Source organism: Oncorhynchus gorbuscha, linkage group LG02 (genome assembly GCF_021184085.1).
Source record: "Oncorhynchus gorbuscha isolate QuinsamMale2020 ecotype Even-year linkage group LG02, OgorEven_v1.0, whole genome shotgun sequence".
In the NCBI taxonomy this organism is placed as follows: domain Eukaryota; kingdom Metazoa; phylum Chordata; class Actinopteri; order Salmoniformes; family Salmonidae; genus Oncorhynchus; species Oncorhynchus gorbuscha.
Window position 1 is genome coordinate 71,474,020 of NC_060174.1, and position 18,667 is coordinate 71,492,686.

Consider the following 18,667-nt stretch of genomic DNA (forward strand, 5'->3'; position numbering starts at 1 on the left):
TTCCTAGTTATTTGTCATTTTAGTAAACTATTGCTTTAACAAATATATGATGAACATGAATGAATGTACTTGATAATGTGGTTTGAAAGAAGTGTATTCTCTTCATTTATGAATTACTTTACTTTTCTGTGAAATAACATTTTTACTCAACCCAGATCCACTTTTGAGAAAAACAATGTTACAATTGCAAACCCCACCCCTAATAAAACACATTTACAAATGTTCCAGGATTTTGATACTCTGTACTCTTACCTTTAAGGTGAGGGACTTCATGGGGAATTCGTCACTGCAAAACAGTTCTGATGCTTTGATGCTCAATAAATCAAATCTAGAGTTTTCGCAGATATAACTTTTTATAATTCCAAGGTAGAATATGTTTTTATAGGATTTAAGGACTGGTCTTAAATTCATATGTTTGTTTCTTTGACCAGGATTTGTGTAATGTGGAAGGTCCCTGTGATGAATTCACATCCAGACACAGCCTTGAATGGAAGTTCCTGTTCTTAGATCACAGGTAAGAGGAGCTGAGAAACATGTACATCTTGTCTTCCATCTGTTATCCGTCTTTAATTTGATACGTTTCATAGCCTGATGGAAAGCTACACTATCATCGATGCCCATCTACTGACATCCTCTGGGCTGCACATCTTTAACACTACAGGAACACATAGATTTAAGAGGACAACTGCTCTTCTCTCCTTTCCCCTATGTTGGCATTAACATGATATTGTTGTTTGTAAACTCTGTTAACTCGTGTGTCATATGCCACGCTGTGTGTCCCTTGGTTACGTGCCATCTGATTGGCTTTGGATGATCAGGCTCAGTGATCAGCAGACTGCTGCTGCTGCTAGTAGCGTGACTGACTGATTGTGCTAGTTTCCTCACCCAGTAAGGCATTTAAACCTGCTGCTATGCCCTGGATAGTGACAGGGGAGCCCCAAGATTAGTCTGCAACACCAAGAAACAGCCCAGACTGCTACGTTCTATCATTTATGTTTTTTCATGTTTATTCTACTACAGACACATTAATTACACATTTAAATTACATTATGTGAGCTGAACATAAAATAGAAAATGAATAAATATATAAAAACATTTTCCTTAAAGTATAATTTTTTGCAAGTACTAATGTTAATGTCCCCACTACAACAACAAAAATACTTAAATACATGTAATTTTGTCTCTGAAACATTTAATTGAAATACTGTAGGATTCCATTCATTCCTATGGACGTCTGCTTCTTCTGGGGAGTGCCAATATGGCCAACCGGTGGCTTCAAAGCCTCTCATTGGCCAATACATAGCATCAGCAATCCAGGGTTTATATATTATTGGGTAAAACCAGGGGAGGAAATTGTACGTTGTGTCCTCTGCTGAGCTATAATTGGACATCTACTGTGCTGGGTTACATGAATGGCTGCCTCCATAATGTGACCTGCATGCCATTCTGAATTTGGTTTATGGAGGCCTAGGCTAAATGGATTTAACTGAGCATTGATGAATGAAATGCATCAAGTGAGCCAAAATCAAGTCATAATCATAGCTGTGATTATACAACATTGCCATGTTTATGCATTTTTGAGGCATGAGAAACGTCCCACTCGCTCAGCCCTAACCAATTTAGAGAGTTGATATTCTGTCAACGTGTCATATCAGTATGCATAAGATGAGATTCTATTACCCTGTGTGCTTGAGACAATACAGACTTGTTAGGTTTATTTAATCATAATGTTTATGAATTTTTCAATGTACTTGTCAGGGTAGTTATGGAATTATCAATCAAGTTATTCTCTTCAGGGTATAAAATGGTCAATTCCGACAAAATAAATACTCTAGTTATTGTCCCAGTTTAACCAGTCTATTGTTGTCATAAAACATAGTTGTTTAATATCTTGATTATTCTCTCTCTTCAGAGCTTCACCAATCATCGGGTACTTGCCCTTTGAGGTTCTTGGGACTTCTGGTTACGATTACTATCATGTGGATGACTTGGAGCTTATAGCGCGGTGTCATAAGCAATGTAAGCAACTCTCTCCACGTTCTCTCTCTTTCACCCCCCCCCTTCTCCTACCCTATCTCGCTCTCCCTCACTACCACAGGATCCAGGCAGCCATTTCACAGAAATAGGTCATCCTGCTGTAGTTACATTTCTATTTCTGCTTCACCAATGTGCATAAAAAGCCTGGAACTATGAGGCTGCTTAGAGTTTTTCACCCCTGCCCTGATATTTTAGGATGATGCAAACATCACACTACACTGTGAACTAGGGCAGTGTGGTGTAGTGGTTTGTATATGCCTGACTGCTGAAAATATCCCTCTGTCTTGTGTTGTCTTCACAGTAATGCAGTTTGGGAAGGGTAAATCCTGCTACTATCGGTTTCTAAGCAAGGGTCAGCAGTGGATCTGGCTCCAGACACACTACTACATTACATACCACCAGTGGAACTCCAAGCCAGAGTTCATAGTGTGCACTCACACAGTCGTCAGGTAAACCTAATTCCTCTGTCACTCTCTGTCATGTTTGGTATTGTATACTCTAACGCCCCCTGAGGGGGAGAAAGTTATCGCCTCCCTGTAGTTCGAGATCGGTCGAGTGTAGAGCTATTGAACCTTATCTACTGCATTAGGGGTCTGTGGTATCTGTCTGTCATTTGATATTGTACATTTAGGATGAACATAATGGGAAAGCTTGACTTATGGGCAGATCATTTGATCTTTCTTTCTATTGCACTCTTTCGCGGACTTGTAGTTATGCGGAGGTGCGAGCGGAGAGGAGGAGAGAGTTTGGCTTGGAGGAGACGTCCCCTGACATGGCCACTTCGTCACCCATGAAGGTATGAAGAAGAGATTCTACGATCAAATATAAATAATGAATCGTGAAGAATGTTACAATAACATACAGTATTCAAGTTTCATAATGCGTAGCCATTTTACCAAGTCGAGTTCCAGTTGTAGTAATCATGTACAGCAGTGCTTTACTTCCCACTCCAATGTCAGTGTTCAGAACTGAATGGGATGGTGAATTGCCATGCAAATACGCCGCTATCCAGTGTCAGGCTGTGAATTCAGGGTAAAAGCAGATGTGTGTTCCAAATCTTGTTTTTGGTGCTGTCAGTACTTAATGCTCCTCTATCCTGTGTGTTTCAGGCTCAGGAGGTGTACCTGGACATCTGTCCCAATCTGGACCCCTCCGGACTGGACAGGATGAGTGGGGCACGCTCAGTGTCCTCCCACAGCTCCCGGAAGTCCTCCCACACGGCCCTGTCCGACACGGCATGTCAGTCCCCCTGCTGCTCTCTTTGTCCAGCTAACCCAAACACCCCCAAACTGGATCAGTCCATTCCGACTTGAACCCTGTACCATACAACACCACTCTCACCCTATTCCAAACTCTGCACCACCACACACTTACTTAATGTATACTATTTTGAATTTAGATGGTTAATTATGAAGTATGCATAACCTTTTACAGTACCTATTGATACATTTTTCCCAGCAGCCAACTCATCTTTGCGGTACACAGATGCTTGCACACCATCACGGCAGTCTGCATCCATCGCTGGGACAGAGAAGAATTTGTCCAGACTCGCACCCAGTAGTGCAAAGGTAGACTTTGGGGCTAAACTCTTTTAACCTCCTTCCCCAACTAAGCCTCCCCCTTTCTCCTACCTGCAGCCAGCACTCCACAATGGTTGGTGTTGAGTTTTCCTGTCTGTCACCTGCCTGCCTGCTCACTGTTTGTCTTGTAGTCTCACAGTATTATGACAGCTTGTTCTTGTTTGTTGGTTTACTTGCTCGTTCAATTGCGTGAAATGCTTCCACACCCACTTGATTTTAGACCACACCAACACCATTTAGGATGATCATAATTTAGATGTATATATAAATGTTTAAATTCTACACTGAACCAAAAATATAAATGCAACATGCAACATTTTCAAAGACAACTCAGTTACAATTAATACTAAGAAATCAGTCAATTGAAATGAATTCATCAGGCCTTAATCTATGGATTTCTAATGACTGGGAATAAAGATATGCATCTGTTGGTCACAGATACCTTGAAAAAAGGTAGTGGCTTGGACCAGAAAACCAGTCAGTATCTGGTGTGACCACCATTTGCAGCGTGACATCTCCTTCGCATAAAGTTGATTAGGCTGTTGATTGTGGCCTGTGGAATATTGTCCCACTCCTCTTCGAAGTTGCTGGATATTGGTGGGAACTGGAATACACTGTCATACACACCGATCAGGAGCATCCCAAACATGCTCAATGGGTGACAAGTCTAGTGAGTATGCAGGCCATGGAAGAACTGGGACATTTTCAGCTTCCAGGCATTGTATGAAGATCCTTGCCACATGGGGCCATTTCAGCATTATCATGCTGAAACATGAGGTGATGGTGGCGGATTAATGACACGACAATGGGCCTCAAGATCTCATCACGGTATCTCTGTACATTCAAAATGCCATCGATAAAATGCAATTGGGTTCGTTGTTCCGTAGCTTATGCCTGCCAATACCATAACCCCATCGCCACCATGGGGTACTCTGTTGACAACGTTGTCATCAACAAACCACTCGCCCACACGATGCCTTACACGCTGCCGGGATTCATTTGTGAAGAGCACACTTCTCCAGCGTGCCAGTGGCCATCGATGGTGGGCATTTGCCCACTGAAGTCGGTTACGACGCCGAACTGCAGTCAGGTCATGACTCTGGTGAGGACGACGAGTACGCAGATGAGCTTGCCTGAGACGGTTTCTGATATTTTGTGCAGAAGGTATTTGGTTGTGCAAACCCACAGTTTCATCAGCTGTCCGGGTGTCTGGTCGCAGTCGATCCTGTGGGTGAAGAAGCTGGATGTGGAAGTCCTGGGCTGGCGCGGTTACAAGTGGTCTGCAGTTGTGAGGCTGGTTGGACGTACTGCCAAATTCTCTAAAATGACATTGGAGGCGGCTTATGGTAGAGAAATGAACATTCAGTTGTCTGGCAACAGCTCAGGTGGTCTTCCTATAGTCAGTATGCCAGTTGCACACTCCATCAAAACTTGAGACATCTGTGGCATTGTGTTGCGTGACAAAACTGCACATTTCAGAGAGGAATTGTATTGTCCCCAGTACAAGGTGCACCTGTGTAATGATCATGCTGTTTAATCAGTTTCTTGATATGCAACACCTCAGGTGGATGGATTATCTTGGCAAAGGAGAAATGCTCACTAACAGAGACGTAAACAAATATGTGCACAATATTTGAGAGAAATCAGCTTTTTGTACATATGGAAAATTTCTGGTATCTTTTATTTCAGCTCATGGAACATGGGACCAACACTTTACATGTTGCTTTCATATTTTTGTTCAGTGTAGATGCAAAACTACTATTCTCACGTATGTTAAAATTGTCTCAAGATGATCACTTCAACTCATCTGAGATGAGGCCCATTAAAACCATCTCCAACATCTACATGATATGGAAACAAGAAGAGCTGGAAGTGCTAATCAAGCTGTAATGATTGGGAGGGTGATTTCTGTGGTCCTCAAGTTATTGAGTGCTGTATTTCTGAACGACTGTATTTCTGAAAATGTGTGTGAGCAGCTGTGCAGCTGTGAAGGCTTGTGCCAGAGCATGACCCATACATGGTACTGTGATATGAACTGCCTTTATCATGATGGCTGTGTATCCTATTCTTCCAGTTGCAGCAACAACAACAGAAGCCACAGCAGCAGCAACAGTCCATGTACCAGCAGCAGCCTCCTGAGCCTCAGCTAGGTGTCATGCACCAGCTCAAGGAGCAGCTGGAGGAGAGGACACGCATCCTGCAGATGGACATCAAGACTCAGCAACAGGAGCTGCATGACATCAAGGAGAAGCTGCAGCTGGCTAACCTCCAGGTAACCATGCTTACCGCTAGTCAGACGCCCTGCCTAAAACGATCCCAAAACCTAAGCTAATTGTTGTACAGTGGGATACAGTAGCTAATCCCTCCCTCTTGTGTGTGTGCGTGCGTGTGTGTGCGTATTTGTGCGCACTGTAGATGTTGTTACAGCAGCCGGTCCACAGTGACTTTGGCCAGGTCCAACAGCAGCAGCAACAGCCTCAGCATCAGGGTCCAGGGAGGCCAGCCCAGCAGCAGGAGCAGGCCCAGTCTGGGGTGATCAGGCAGGCTTCGAGCCACTCCAAACAGCCTCTTCATGGAGCCCACGGCTCGTCCCCTCACTCTCTCCTCACAGAGCACAGCACACCCTCCCCTCAGGTACCCCAGTTCTCCCTCCGTACTCTTATCCCAAAAGCTTTCAACGTTTACTTTGTATAGAGTAAGCAGGGTGATATTCTGTCAAAATGTACAAGGAAGTGAGGTTTGCATGACTGTAGTCAACCTGGTGGTAGTTTCAGTGTTGTTGTTGTTGCTTTAGGTGCAGCAGAGGTTGATAAGGAGTGCAGGCGGGCAGATGCAGGCAGTCAGTCTCCCGGTGCAGACCCATGCCAACTTGACCATGCCCTTCTACAGCAACCCCATGATGTTCTCTCAGCAGACAACCACACAGGCACTGCAGGACGTAAACCAAAGACACTCAGACTCTGAGTTTAGCCAAGAGAGACAGCTACGGTGAGCCCTACAGACAGTAAACCACTCAGTCTGATTTCTTGTTGCAGAATTATTTTCAAGAACATGTTGTCGAAAGTCTGTTCTTCATGGTCAGTGTAATTCAGCCTTTAATTTGGTCTAAATTGAAGAAACTTGTAACTCAGTACATTTTGGGAAACAATTGACATGGGAAGCTGTATTTTATCAAAACAAAGATTTATGAGTTGAAGTTGAAATCATATCTACATTTTATGAATTCCGAATGAAAGAATACCTGCTTTACACGTGCTTACGCTAACCTTGAAGAGAAAGTTTAGGGTTACATTGGAGAGGTAATAGTCTCATTGAGTCACAAAACCTTTTGTCCTATCCATTGTACTCACACTTTGTTTGGAAAATTGAGAAATATATCACGGGTGGAAAATAACAGCTTGTGCAGTCTGTCCCCATGGCCCAGGCGGCTTTTTTAAATGTATTTTTTAGAAAGGTTGTAGTATTAGCTTTGAGAATGACACAGACTGTTCTTTCTGGCAGCATGCTGCTCAACCAGCCAGTGCAGACACTCGTACCTGATAGCCGTGTTAGCTCCCAGGCTTCCCAGTGCAACACAGCCATCCAGCAAACCAAGTAAGTGTGTGTTTGAGTGTGTGTGTAATCATTATGTTGACTCTTTATGCTGTTGGTTATTTGACGTACAATACCAGTCAAAGGTTTGGACACACCTACTCATTCAAATGAGTATTTCCTACATTGCAGAATAATAGTGAAGACATCAAAACTATGAAATAACACATATGGAATCATGTAGTAACCAAAAAAGTGTTAATGCGTTTGAACCAATCACTTGTGTTGTGACAAGATTGGGGTGGTTTACAGAAGACAGCCCTAGTTGGGAAAATACCAAGTCCATATTTTGTCAAGAACAACTCAAATAAGCAAAGAGAAACAAGCCCATTACTTTAAGACATGAAGGTCAGTCAATCTGGAATATTTCAAGAACTTTCAGTTTTTTTAAGTGCAGTCGCAAACCCCATCATGTGCTATGATGAAACTGGCTCTCATGATGACCACCACAATAAAGGAAGTCCCAGAGTTACCTCTGCTGCAGTGGATAAGTTCATCAGAGGTACCAGCCTCAGATATTGCAGCCCCAAAAAAATGCTTCAGAGTTCATGTAACAGACACATCTCAACATCAACTGTTCAGAGGAGACTGCGTGAATCAGACCTTCATGGTCGATTTTGCTGCAAATAACAACTACTAACTACTACACCAATAATAAGAAGAGACTTGCTTGGACCAAGAAACACGAGCAATGGGCATTAGACCGGTGGAAATCTGTCCTTTGGTCTGATTAATCCAAATTGGAGATTTTTGGTTCCAACCGCCGTGTCTTTGTGAGACACAGAGTAGGTGAACGGATGATCTCTGCATGTGTGGTTCCCACTCTGAAGGAGGAGGTGTGATGGTGTGGGGGTGCTTTGCTGGTGACACTGTCTGTGATTTATTTAGAATTCAAGGCACACTTAACCAGCATGCCTACCACAGCATTCTGCAGCAATACGCCATCCCATCCCATTTGTTTTCAACAGGACAATGACCCAACACACCTCCAGGCTGTGTAAGGGCTATTTGACCAAGAAGGAGAGTGATGGAGTGCTGCATCAGATGACCTGGCCTCCACAATCACCCAACCTCAACCCAACCCAATTGAGATGGTTTGGGATGAGTTGGACCACAGAGTGAAGGAAAAGCAGCCAACAAGTGCTAAGCATATGTGGGAACTCCTTCAAGACTGCTGGAAAAGCATTACAGGTGAAACAGGTTGAGAGAATACCAAGAGTCTGCAAAGCTGTCATCAAGGCAAATGATGGCTAATTTGAAGAATGTAAAACATATTTTGATTTGTTTAACACTTTTTTGGGATACTACATGATTCCATATGTGTTATTTCATAGTTCTGATGTCTTCACTATTATTCTACAATGTGATCCAACAGTAAAAATAAAGAAAAACCCTTGAATGAGTAGGTGTGTCCAAACTTTTGACTGGTACTGTATATGTAGTGAAATATGGGAACAATGAATGCATTTATCCTTGAACTGAACTGAATGTACTTAAAACACATGATATACCCTTAGTTGCAAAGAATCACACCATACCAACATTTTAGCACTACTGATCTACATACACTGAGTGTACAAAACATTAGGAACACCTTCCTAATATAGCGTTGCACCCCCTTTTGTCCTCAGAACAGCCTCAATTCGTCAGGGCATGGACTCTACAAGGGGTCAAAAGAGTTCCATAGGGATGCTGGCCCATGTTGACTCCAATGCTTCACACAGTTGTCTGGATGTACTTTGGGTGGTGGACCATTCTTGACACACACGGGAAACTGTTGAGCGTGATAAACCCGGCAGTGTTGCAGTTCTTGACACACTCAAACCGGTGTGCCTGGCACTTACTACCATACCTCGTTCAAAGACACTTAAATATTTTGTCTAGCCCATTCACCCTCTGGGCTCTATTTTAAGAAACCTAACGCAGTGGTAAATCTAAGCACATGCGTTATAGTTTCAGGGGTGTGGCAGAATTATTTTAGCTATTTTTAATATTACAAATATCGGCTCACTTGCTGGCTTTGGTGTGAAAGGGCTGGGTTTTGATGAATAAACAAGTTGTGGGTGTGTCGAGGCTTGGCCCCTCACTGGCCAATCAGAATGTGCTCCATGGCAAAGTATGTGGTTCCTTTAAGTTGTGTATTTATGGTATTTTATACATTGAATCAACTCCAATTCCAATGTTAGTTCATTATATTTTGTTAAATGTCTCACAGAAATGAAATAACAAAATGTAGACCTATCTTTGCTAAATATAGGGTAAGGGAGTCATTATAGTGAGCCTAGGGTAAGGGAGTCATTGTAGTGGGCCTAGGGTAACGGAGTCATTATAGTGGGCCTAGGGTAAGGGAGTCATTATAGTGGGCCTAGAGTAAGGGAGTCATTATAGTGGGCCTAGGGTAAGGGAGTCATTATAGTGTTCCTAGAGTAAGGGAGTCATTATAGTGGGCCTAGGGTAAGGGAGTCATTATAGTGGGCCTAGGGTAAGGGAGTCATTATAGTGGGCATGGGGTAAGGGAGTCATTATAGTGGGCCTAGGGTAAGGGAGTCATTATAGTGGGCCTAGGGTAAGGGAGTCATTATATTGGGCCTAGGGTAAGGGAGTCATTATAGTGTTCCTAGAGTAAGGGAGTCATTATAGTGGGCCTAGGGTAAGGGAGTCATTATAGTGGGCCTAGGGTAAGGGAGTCATTATAGTGGGCCTAGGGTAAGGGAGTCATTATAGTGGGCCTAGGGTAAGGGAGTCATTATAGTGGGCCTAGGGTAAGGGAGTCATTATAGTGGGCCTAGGGTAAGGGAGTCATTATAGTGTTCCTAGAGTAAGGGAGTCATTATAGTGGGCCTAGGGTAAGGGAGTCATTATAGTGGGCCTAGGGTAAGGGAGTCATTATAGTGGGCCTAGGGTAAGGGAGTCATTATAGTGAGCCTAGGGTAAGGGAGTCATTATAGTGAGCCTAGGGTAAGGGAGTCATTATTTACATTTACATTTAAGTCATTTAGCAGACGCTCTTATCCAGAGCGACTTACAAATTGGTGCATTCTCCTTATGACATCCAGTAGAACAGTCACTTTACAATAGTGCATCTAAATCTTAAAGGGGGGGGTGAGAAGGATTACTTATCCTATCCTAGGTATTCCTTAAAGAGGTGGGGTTTCAGGTGTCTCCTGAAGGTGGTGATTGACTCCGCTGTCCTGGCGTCGTGGGGGAGTTTGTTCCACCATTGGGGGGCCAGAGCAGCGAACAGTTTTGACTGGGCTGAGCGGGAACTGTACTTCCTCAGTGATAGGGAGGCGAGCAGGCCAGAGGTGGATGAACGCAGTGCCCTTGTTTGGGTGTAGGGCCTGATCAGAGCCTGGAGGTACTGAGGTGCCGTTCCCCTCACAGCTCCGTAGGCAAGCACCATGGTCTTGTAGCGGATAGTGAGCCTAGGGTAAGGGAGTCATTATAGTGAGCCTAGAGTAAGGGAGGCTTTGGTTTTGAAAATATGAAATGCAAAACAAGCAATTGTCACAGGAAAATAGCTTCTAAATAGGTTCACCGGTACAGATGTTCTCATTGCTCATTTCATGATGGGCATGGACACGTAGCTTACATCACGGAGGGGGTTTTATTCGTGTCCAAAACTGCACCTGCATGGCTAAAATAACGTGGGTCTCCCTATAATACATAGATAAAAATGGAATGTCAGCTCACTGTTTGGCGACTGTCAAACATACTTTTTTTTAAATAAAGCTTTGGTGATTAACATGTAATTCAAAGCGGTCTCAGGATCCAAACCGTTTATCGACAGTCTTGACTTTTTCGCAACTGCATTGGCAGGGGGGAAAAATACTTAATTAAGAGGAGGGAGGCTATGCTTGGTTTTTAATCAAATAAAACAAAATGGGAAAAAAACATTGTTTTTTTATGTTTCTAAATAACGTGGGTTTGACACTAACACCGCCGGTAACACCAGCCGAAAATAGAGCCCTCTGAATGGCACACACATTCTGTAACTATCAACATAGTAAACATATTTGACCTATTGATTGCACCCATCCCTTCCCAGATACACCCTGGAGCAGCAGATGATGACCCCGTCGTTTCCCATGCAGCATGTGAACTGCAACGCTGTCCTGGTCCCCTCTCCCGTCTTCACGTCCTCTATCATGATCCCTCACAACAGCTTTATCACGCACCAGGCCCAGCCCACCTACCATGCTCAGCAGCAGGCCTGCCAGCACTCTCTGCAGCTGCAGCAGCCCCAGCAGTTCTTTCAGGTACAGTAGTAGTCCTACTACTTGCAGTAGTGTGATAGCAGGCCTTGGGCTGGAGGGGTTTGGCTCACTCTGTAGAACTAGTATCGCCTCACTTATGCCCTGATCCCTTTCTGTTGATAGATGCAGCCCCAAGGACTCTTACACAGTGGAACCACTCAGGCTTTTTTCCACACTACTAATGTCCCACAGCAAGGTACTGTCAGTTATATTCAACAACAACCGCAGCAACAACAACAACCGCAACAACAACCGCAACAACAGCAGCAACAGCGGCAACACCACCATTCCCAAAACCAGCCTGGCAGCCTTTCAGACTTCCGAAATATGCTCACTCAGTAGCACCGAAGACACAAACAGAGTGGTGAGATATCTTCTGAAACGTATTGTTACAGGTTTGGTGGCAGAATTCTATGGGATGCATAGAAGACACAGCGAGGCATATTTGGTCCCATGCTGTGCTGTGTTCTTCACTGTTAAAGAAGCCTTTGTGGTTTTTTTACACAGCAAAAACAAAACGTGAAAATGATAATATTCGCTGCAGCAACATCTCTGTCCCACTCCACTGTGCTACTGGAGGCCATGCTTACTTGTCATATTTCATCATGACACTGCTGGATGGAAAAAAAACTATCAAAGTAATCAACAGGAAAACCGTGCTGCTGTGTGTTTTCATGCAGATGTGTTTTCAACAAAAAGAGAGGTTGTTAGGTGAGCCTTGTTGTGCACTGACTGCACTGTGGTCATACCATCTGTCCTCTTGTTTCCAGAGAGTAAACACATGCAGTGAGCATTTACTCCTTCAAAGTTGCATCTTCATTTCACATGAAAAACACTTGTCTGTAGGTTATGGTTTTGCTGTACATACATATATTTGTTTTGACATAGGAAGACTATTACGAAACAGTAGTTTCAAGGAAACATAAAGGAAGGGGTTCATTTTGATGTTGGACGTGTCGTCTTTTCATCAAACATTCAATCAGCCACTCCCAGACATAGTTGATATCATTATTAAACACTGAAGTATATTCACCACTCAACACTATTAGTCCATGTTTGGGGAAAAAATATTTTGCATGACTGACACAGCAACAAATGTCCTCATACAATTACTATTATTTTCATTATAGAATCAAATATTTAGACATGATTTTTTTCTAAAAGCGAACAATAGTACCAATTAGTTACGGCAACATTTGCATTCAATAATTCATAGAAATCAAGCTTCATATTCTTTATCCACACCTTAATGGAAAGAGCAAACCTAATTAGTAGACTACCATAGCATGTTTGTTTGTTTATCATACATTTCTAAACAAATTTAAGCTGTTCTACTGGGTGCGTTTTTAATCAGGCATTGAAAGATAAGTCAATAAGGTCTTAATGCATTAACAGCTACTAACAGCACAGTAACAGTAGTTTGTTGCCCAAATCACCTAAGAACTCATTGTTTTGTATCAAGTGTAACAGATGCTGCAATGATTAGGAAGACATCACTAATATATTGTAGTTGTCTTACATTGATTATGTATACTTTCATAACGTAATTCTTTTCTCAGGTTATTTGTGGAAACAAATATTCTCAGTATTACATTAACAATTTGTACTTTTCATAAGTTGTTGGTTACAGTTGAATTGTCTATATTTGGTCATCTTTGCAATTCAGCAGAATGTTGTTGATTTTTGGACTATAGAGACTAGAAGTGTATTTATCCATGAATGAGTAATTATGTCCATACACTGGTGATTTTAGGAATACTGTGTATGAAGAAAATACTAACCAGAGACAAATGGCCTGCTAATGTAAATGACAATCAAACTGACCACTTAAAATAATACTACGTATTTCCTATTTACTTTTTTTTCTTCAAGTTCCATACGTTTTCCCCAAATAACTACAACAGTAGGTATCTGACTTGAGTTGCCCTACCCCCATTAGATATTGTAATATTTGAATGGGAAAGTCCTACTGTGAAACACTTATATCCTGTCAAACAAAGAGGGAAATGTATGCCTCAATTTCCCTTTACACTCACTAGCCATAACAAAATGGAACAACATATTGAATCAAAACTAAATGTGCCATTTCACATGAAGTGAAGGTTGAAATGCATTGTGGAGTGATAAGAATCTTAAATTGTACAACGTTTATGACAATCCTACCAGTCTCTGCTGTGGACATTGAGTCGCTATCACTTCATCGGTTCCAGTCACTCTCACGAAGACTGGTGCTGTTCATCTTGGTTGAAGAGATCAAACAAAGTTCTAGAATTCTTATAGTATGTGTCGTTTTAATTTAGAATAAATTATTTATGCTGTTGAAATTATGCTTCTAGGCAACTATGTACTCATGTAAAAAAAGAGAAAAAAAAGAGATATAGTTGATAACTATAAACTAATGTACTATGTGAATTCAATGGAAATATCTTTAACATTCCTTCAACCATGAATATCAGCAGTATCTTTACTGAGGTACAGCTTGTATCTGCTGAAGACTTTGTTAGAATGGCTTAATCTACACTAAAGACTCAGGTCAACTTTTCTCAGAGTGATGCTGGCATCAGGAAAGGGGGCCATATTAGATTCAGTAAAAACTTGTTGGCCTCTTGCTGGGGTCAGCCCAACATAAACATTGTTTTAAGCGATATGAGGAACACATTGTTTCAACATAGTTTTACTGTGTCAGTTTGTTATTACTCTAAAGACACAACGGTGACTCTATTCAAGACCTAGATGCAGATTTGTTTAGAAACGGTCCTGTTAACATACCCAATTCTTTTTAAATCCTGTTTGTTGATAGTCAGCAAAATATGTCCCCAGGTTGGTCTCCACTCAACCTTATCATTCAGAAAATAACTCAGTTGTTGGTTCAATGTGCGCAATTCCCAATCATATAGTAAACTGCCTTTTGAAGCTGGTTGAAGGAACATGTAATGTATGTTTAATTATCAAGCTCATAGAATAATAGTAAACCATGTTCTCAAAATTGTCCAGTGTGCTCTCTAGCTAACTGTAGTTTATCCTCCATCTTGTGTAAAGAATTTGCTTTAGTTGCCCCTATTTGCACCCACAGGCAGTTTTTCCATTAACCCAGTCCCACAGATGATTTCCCACAGAGGTCATACTGATAGCCATTGTGTATTTGCTGTGTATTGCTTCAGTTTATACAAAAGTTCATGTTTATTTGGTATTTGTTTGTTAATTGTGATTGCTACACTAGATCAAATGGTACTGTTTCTCTCTTTGATTCTGTTGAATCTGTCTCCCCAGCAGTAGAATACGCACTCTGTGTTTTACCGTTTGACTGTAGTTTTATGTTCATTGATTCTTCATCAAGTGTCATTCTTTTTGTGACCTTCATTTTTACATTTCTGACCTTTTAGACGTGACTGCGCATCCTTGCAGTATATGGGGTGGAGAGTCCATGAATGAATACTGTATAAAATGTGCCAGGAAGAAGTAAGACACAAACAAAAAAAGAACCTGGTACTGTACATAACAGCCATTTCATTGCAGAAAACTAATTGAAAATATTGTATTATAGAATGTACAAAAAAATGTTTAGATTATATAGTTATTTTATAAGATGTCAAATAGATTGAATATGTATGTATGTATGTTACATGATTTTAAAGTAAAACAAACAGAAGTATTTTGTAACACATTATTAAAGTGTCTTATTGGGGAGCTGAGTTTTTTATTTTCTTCAATTCAGCAAGTTGGTGTTGCACAGTTGATATTGTATGGCTTGTTTTTCTCTCTGTATATACCATCAAAAATAAAATTGTAACATATTAATATTGTTTTAAAATAAATGAATTTAAAAAGTTTACATTCTGAAACCGCTTGGATATTAATTTTGTGTAGTGATATTGAATATTTCCACATCAATCTGGATAACATGCTTTAAAAATAAATATATATATATAATAATGATATAAAATACATTTGGGGCACTTTATTCTGCGTGTTTTCATTAACCCATTCATGTCAATATCAAAATACACAGGCCACATTGACATTTTAAGATTGACACTAGAAGTATGAAATAGTGGAGGTATGCCGTACCAACGTGAGCATATCATAATTAACACAAAATGTCAAACAAAACTATTGACTATTACACCATTATTTAACATTTCTGCATGTCGATCACATGAAAATTAGCGAATTGACTTTAAACCCGGTGCCATACGCTCCAATTTACCTTGCGGTTCGAGGAGACCAATTTTGCCAAGGCGGAAATGTGAGACCGAGACGCGCATGGACAAGGTGGAAATGAGTGGCCGAGACCCGAGGCGCGTGTGGACAAAAGTGGACTCATCAATTCAGGCTACAAGTGTAGGCCTAATGAAAATCGCAGAATGCCATTCATCAAATTGCAGGTGCATAGTGCACAGTTGTGGTTTGGATGCTGGAATTATTTTGTGAGTGGACGAATGTGCGCGGGTTAGTGATGCGCGGGTTGACTCATAACCTGCATTCCCTGCTGTTATATCTGCGGGGCAGGCGGGTTAGGGTCATTAAATATTATGTGGCTGAAATTCGGGTGGGTGGCCGGCGAGTTGAATAAAGAGAAACAATATTTTTAAATATCCATACATTTATAATTATTGTGCAATTTATACAGGCTACAGTATATTGAGGCTTTTCTTTCATAATTTCAATCTATCTGGTATTAGTGCATAAACCTAAACTTTAGGGATTAACTGTATGCGTCAATCGCCAAATAATGCTTTTGGGAATGGGCAGAAAAATGTAACGTCAATCCACGAAGGCTAAAAGCACATTGTCGAAGTTTAATTCAATAAACAAAAGCTGCGAAACGAGAGGTGAAAAAGAGAAGGGAGGGCCAGAAAAGTAATGTTTTGAAAAGATTTGACGAAGTGGTAAAAGAGGATGATTAGCAGGCTGTATTATGTGTGATGATTGTGAGGCACTATACACATTCGACAGGGACTTCAAATAGGCCTATGGCATGTCAGGGGAACTGTAGCCTACTGTTTAGATGGGTTACATGAATAGTGAAATCTGGACACTGACTGTAGGTCTAGAACCTCTCACATAGCCTTAATAATAACTCCTGCAGAATTATGCATTTTTTTCAAGTAAAATTATACACCAAATTAAGGAGAAATTTGGACTTGGGAACAGGTGGAGAGTGGAGAAATATGACTTATTTCTTTATGCATCTTGAGAGAAGAGAATTGTAATGCTCAGTTAGATACCATCTGTAAAGGTACTGTCTTCATCATAACAGCTGATAGATAGTATTTCAACCACATAAAATATGCATCGAAGCCGAACTGAAATCTTATCAGAAACCAGTTGGCTCGTTTTCACAGCTTTCTTTTCCTTACAACCAGTAAAAACTGATGTCATTTGGACATTTTGCACAGAAAATATAGACCTTTCTTGTTATTGTATTTTCTCCCCAGTCCCTAAACATCTTTGCTCTGCGAAAGATGAGAGAAAACTTGATGTCAACTATTCGTTCGCATTCGTTCTATCCATCTATTAGGACACATTATTCTGCTGAGCATGGGTTTATTTATCTTCTAGGGCCTCATAAAATGCCAAAAGACAAGCTACATGTATTAATAATAGACAAGTTGACTAACAAATAACCTACCAAAATGAAAATTATAAGCAGAAACATAGTGTCACGATCGTCGTAAGGAGCGGACCAAAACGCAGCGTGGTATGTGTTCATGATGATGTTTTAATTAAAGAAAGCACTGAACACAAACTATACAAGACAATAAACTAATAACGACCGTGACGCTATAATGAGAACTGTGCTGACACAAGCAACTAACATAGACAATCACCCACAATGACAAGGCTACCTAAATATGGCTCCCAATCAGAGACAATAACTAACACCTGCCTCTGATTGAGAACCATATCAGACCAAACACAGAAACAGACAAACTAGACATCCAAACCCATAATGCCCACTCAGATCACACCCTGACCAAACAAAACATAGAAACATACAAAGCAAACTATGGTCAGGGTGTGACACAGTGGGGCAAAAAATGATTTAGTCAGCCACCAATTGTGCAAGGTCTCCCACTTAAAAAGACGAGAGAGGCCTGTAATTTTCATCATAGGTACACTTCAACTATGACAGACAAAATGAGAAAAGAAATCCAGAAAATCACATTGTAGGAATTTTAATGAATTTATTTGCAAATTATGGTGGAAAATAAGTATTTGGTCATCTACAAACAAGCAAGATTTCTGGCTCTCATAGACCTGTAACTTCTTTAAGAGGCTCCTCTGTCCTCCACTCGTTACCTGTATTAATGGCACCTGTTTGAACTTGTTATCAGTATAAAAGACACCTGTCCACAACCTCAAACAGTCACACTCCAAACTCCACTATGGCCAAGACCAAAGAGCTGTCAAAGGACACCAGAAACAAAATTGTAGACCTGCACCAGGCTGGGAAGACTGAATCTGCAATAGGTAAGCAGCTTGGTTTGAAGAAATCAACTGTGGGAGCAATTATTAGGAAATGGAAGACATACAAGACCACTGGTAATCTACCTCGATCTGGGGCTCCACGCAAGATCTCACCCCGTGTGGTCAAAATGATCACAATGAACAGTGAGCAAAAATCCCAGAACCACACGGGGGGGACCTAGTGAATGACCTGCAGAGAGCTGGGACCAAAGTAACAAAGCCTACCATCAGTAACACACTACACCGCCAGGGACTCAAATCCTGCAGTGCCAGACGTGTCCCCCTGCTTAAGCCAGTACATGTCCAGGCCCGTCTGAAGTTTGCTAGCGAGCATTTGGATGATCCAGAAGATTGGGAGAATGTCATATGATCAGATGAAACCAAAATGTAACTTTGTGGTAAAAACTCAACTCGTCGTGTTTGGAGGACAAAGAATGCTGACTTGTATCCAAAGAACACCATACCTACTGTGAAACATGGGGGTGGAAACATCATGCTTTGGTGCTGTTTTTCTGCAAAAGGACCAGGACGACTGATCCGTGTAAAGGAAAGAAGGAATGGGGCCATGTATCGTGAGATTTTGAGTGAAAACCTCCTTCAATCAGCAAGGGCATTGCAGATGAAACGTGGCTGGGTCTTTCAGCATGACAATGATCCCAAACACACCGCCCGGGCAACGAAGGAGTGGCTTCGTAAGAAGCATTTCAAGGTCCTGAAGTGGCCGAGCCAGTC

At 41.5% G+C, this 18,667-nt stretch overlaps 1 protein-coding gene across 4 annotated transcripts in view; it reads left to right on the forward strand.

Annotated features, from left to right (window-relative positions):
• The window catches only part of LOC124008702 (neuronal PAS domain-containing protein 2-like), a 78,833-nt gene extending 63,537 nt beyond the window's left edge, over nucleotides 1-15,296 (forward strand). For 3 of the 4 annotated variants that reach the window (XM_046320219.1, XM_046320212.1, XM_046320227.1), the window contains exons 10-21: nucleotides 432-514; nucleotides 1,913-2,019; nucleotides 2,339-2,486; nucleotides 2,749-2,833; nucleotides 3,147-3,276; nucleotides 3,496-3,605; nucleotides 5,692-5,889; nucleotides 6,033-6,251; nucleotides 6,412-6,605; nucleotides 7,119-7,211; nucleotides 11,257-11,467; nucleotides 11,588-15,296. In XM_046320219.1, coding sequence (XP_046176175.1) covers nucleotides 432-514; nucleotides 1,913-2,019; nucleotides 2,339-2,486; nucleotides 2,749-2,833; nucleotides 3,147-3,276; nucleotides 3,496-3,605; nucleotides 5,692-5,889; nucleotides 6,033-6,251; nucleotides 6,412-6,605; nucleotides 7,119-7,211; nucleotides 11,257-11,467; nucleotides 11,588-11,806 — 1,797 coding nt within the window. In that variant the 3' untranslated portion in view covers nucleotides 11,807-15,296. The remainder of the gene's footprint in view (nucleotides 1-431; nucleotides 515-1,912; nucleotides 2,020-2,338; nucleotides 2,487-2,748; nucleotides 2,834-3,146; nucleotides 3,277-3,495; nucleotides 3,606-5,691; nucleotides 5,890-6,032; nucleotides 6,252-6,411; nucleotides 6,606-7,118; nucleotides 7,212-11,256; nucleotides 11,468-11,587) is intronic. The other variant, XM_046320234.1, reaches the window with a different exon arrangement.
• The last annotated feature ends 3,371 nt before the right edge of the window (nucleotides 15,297-18,667 follow it).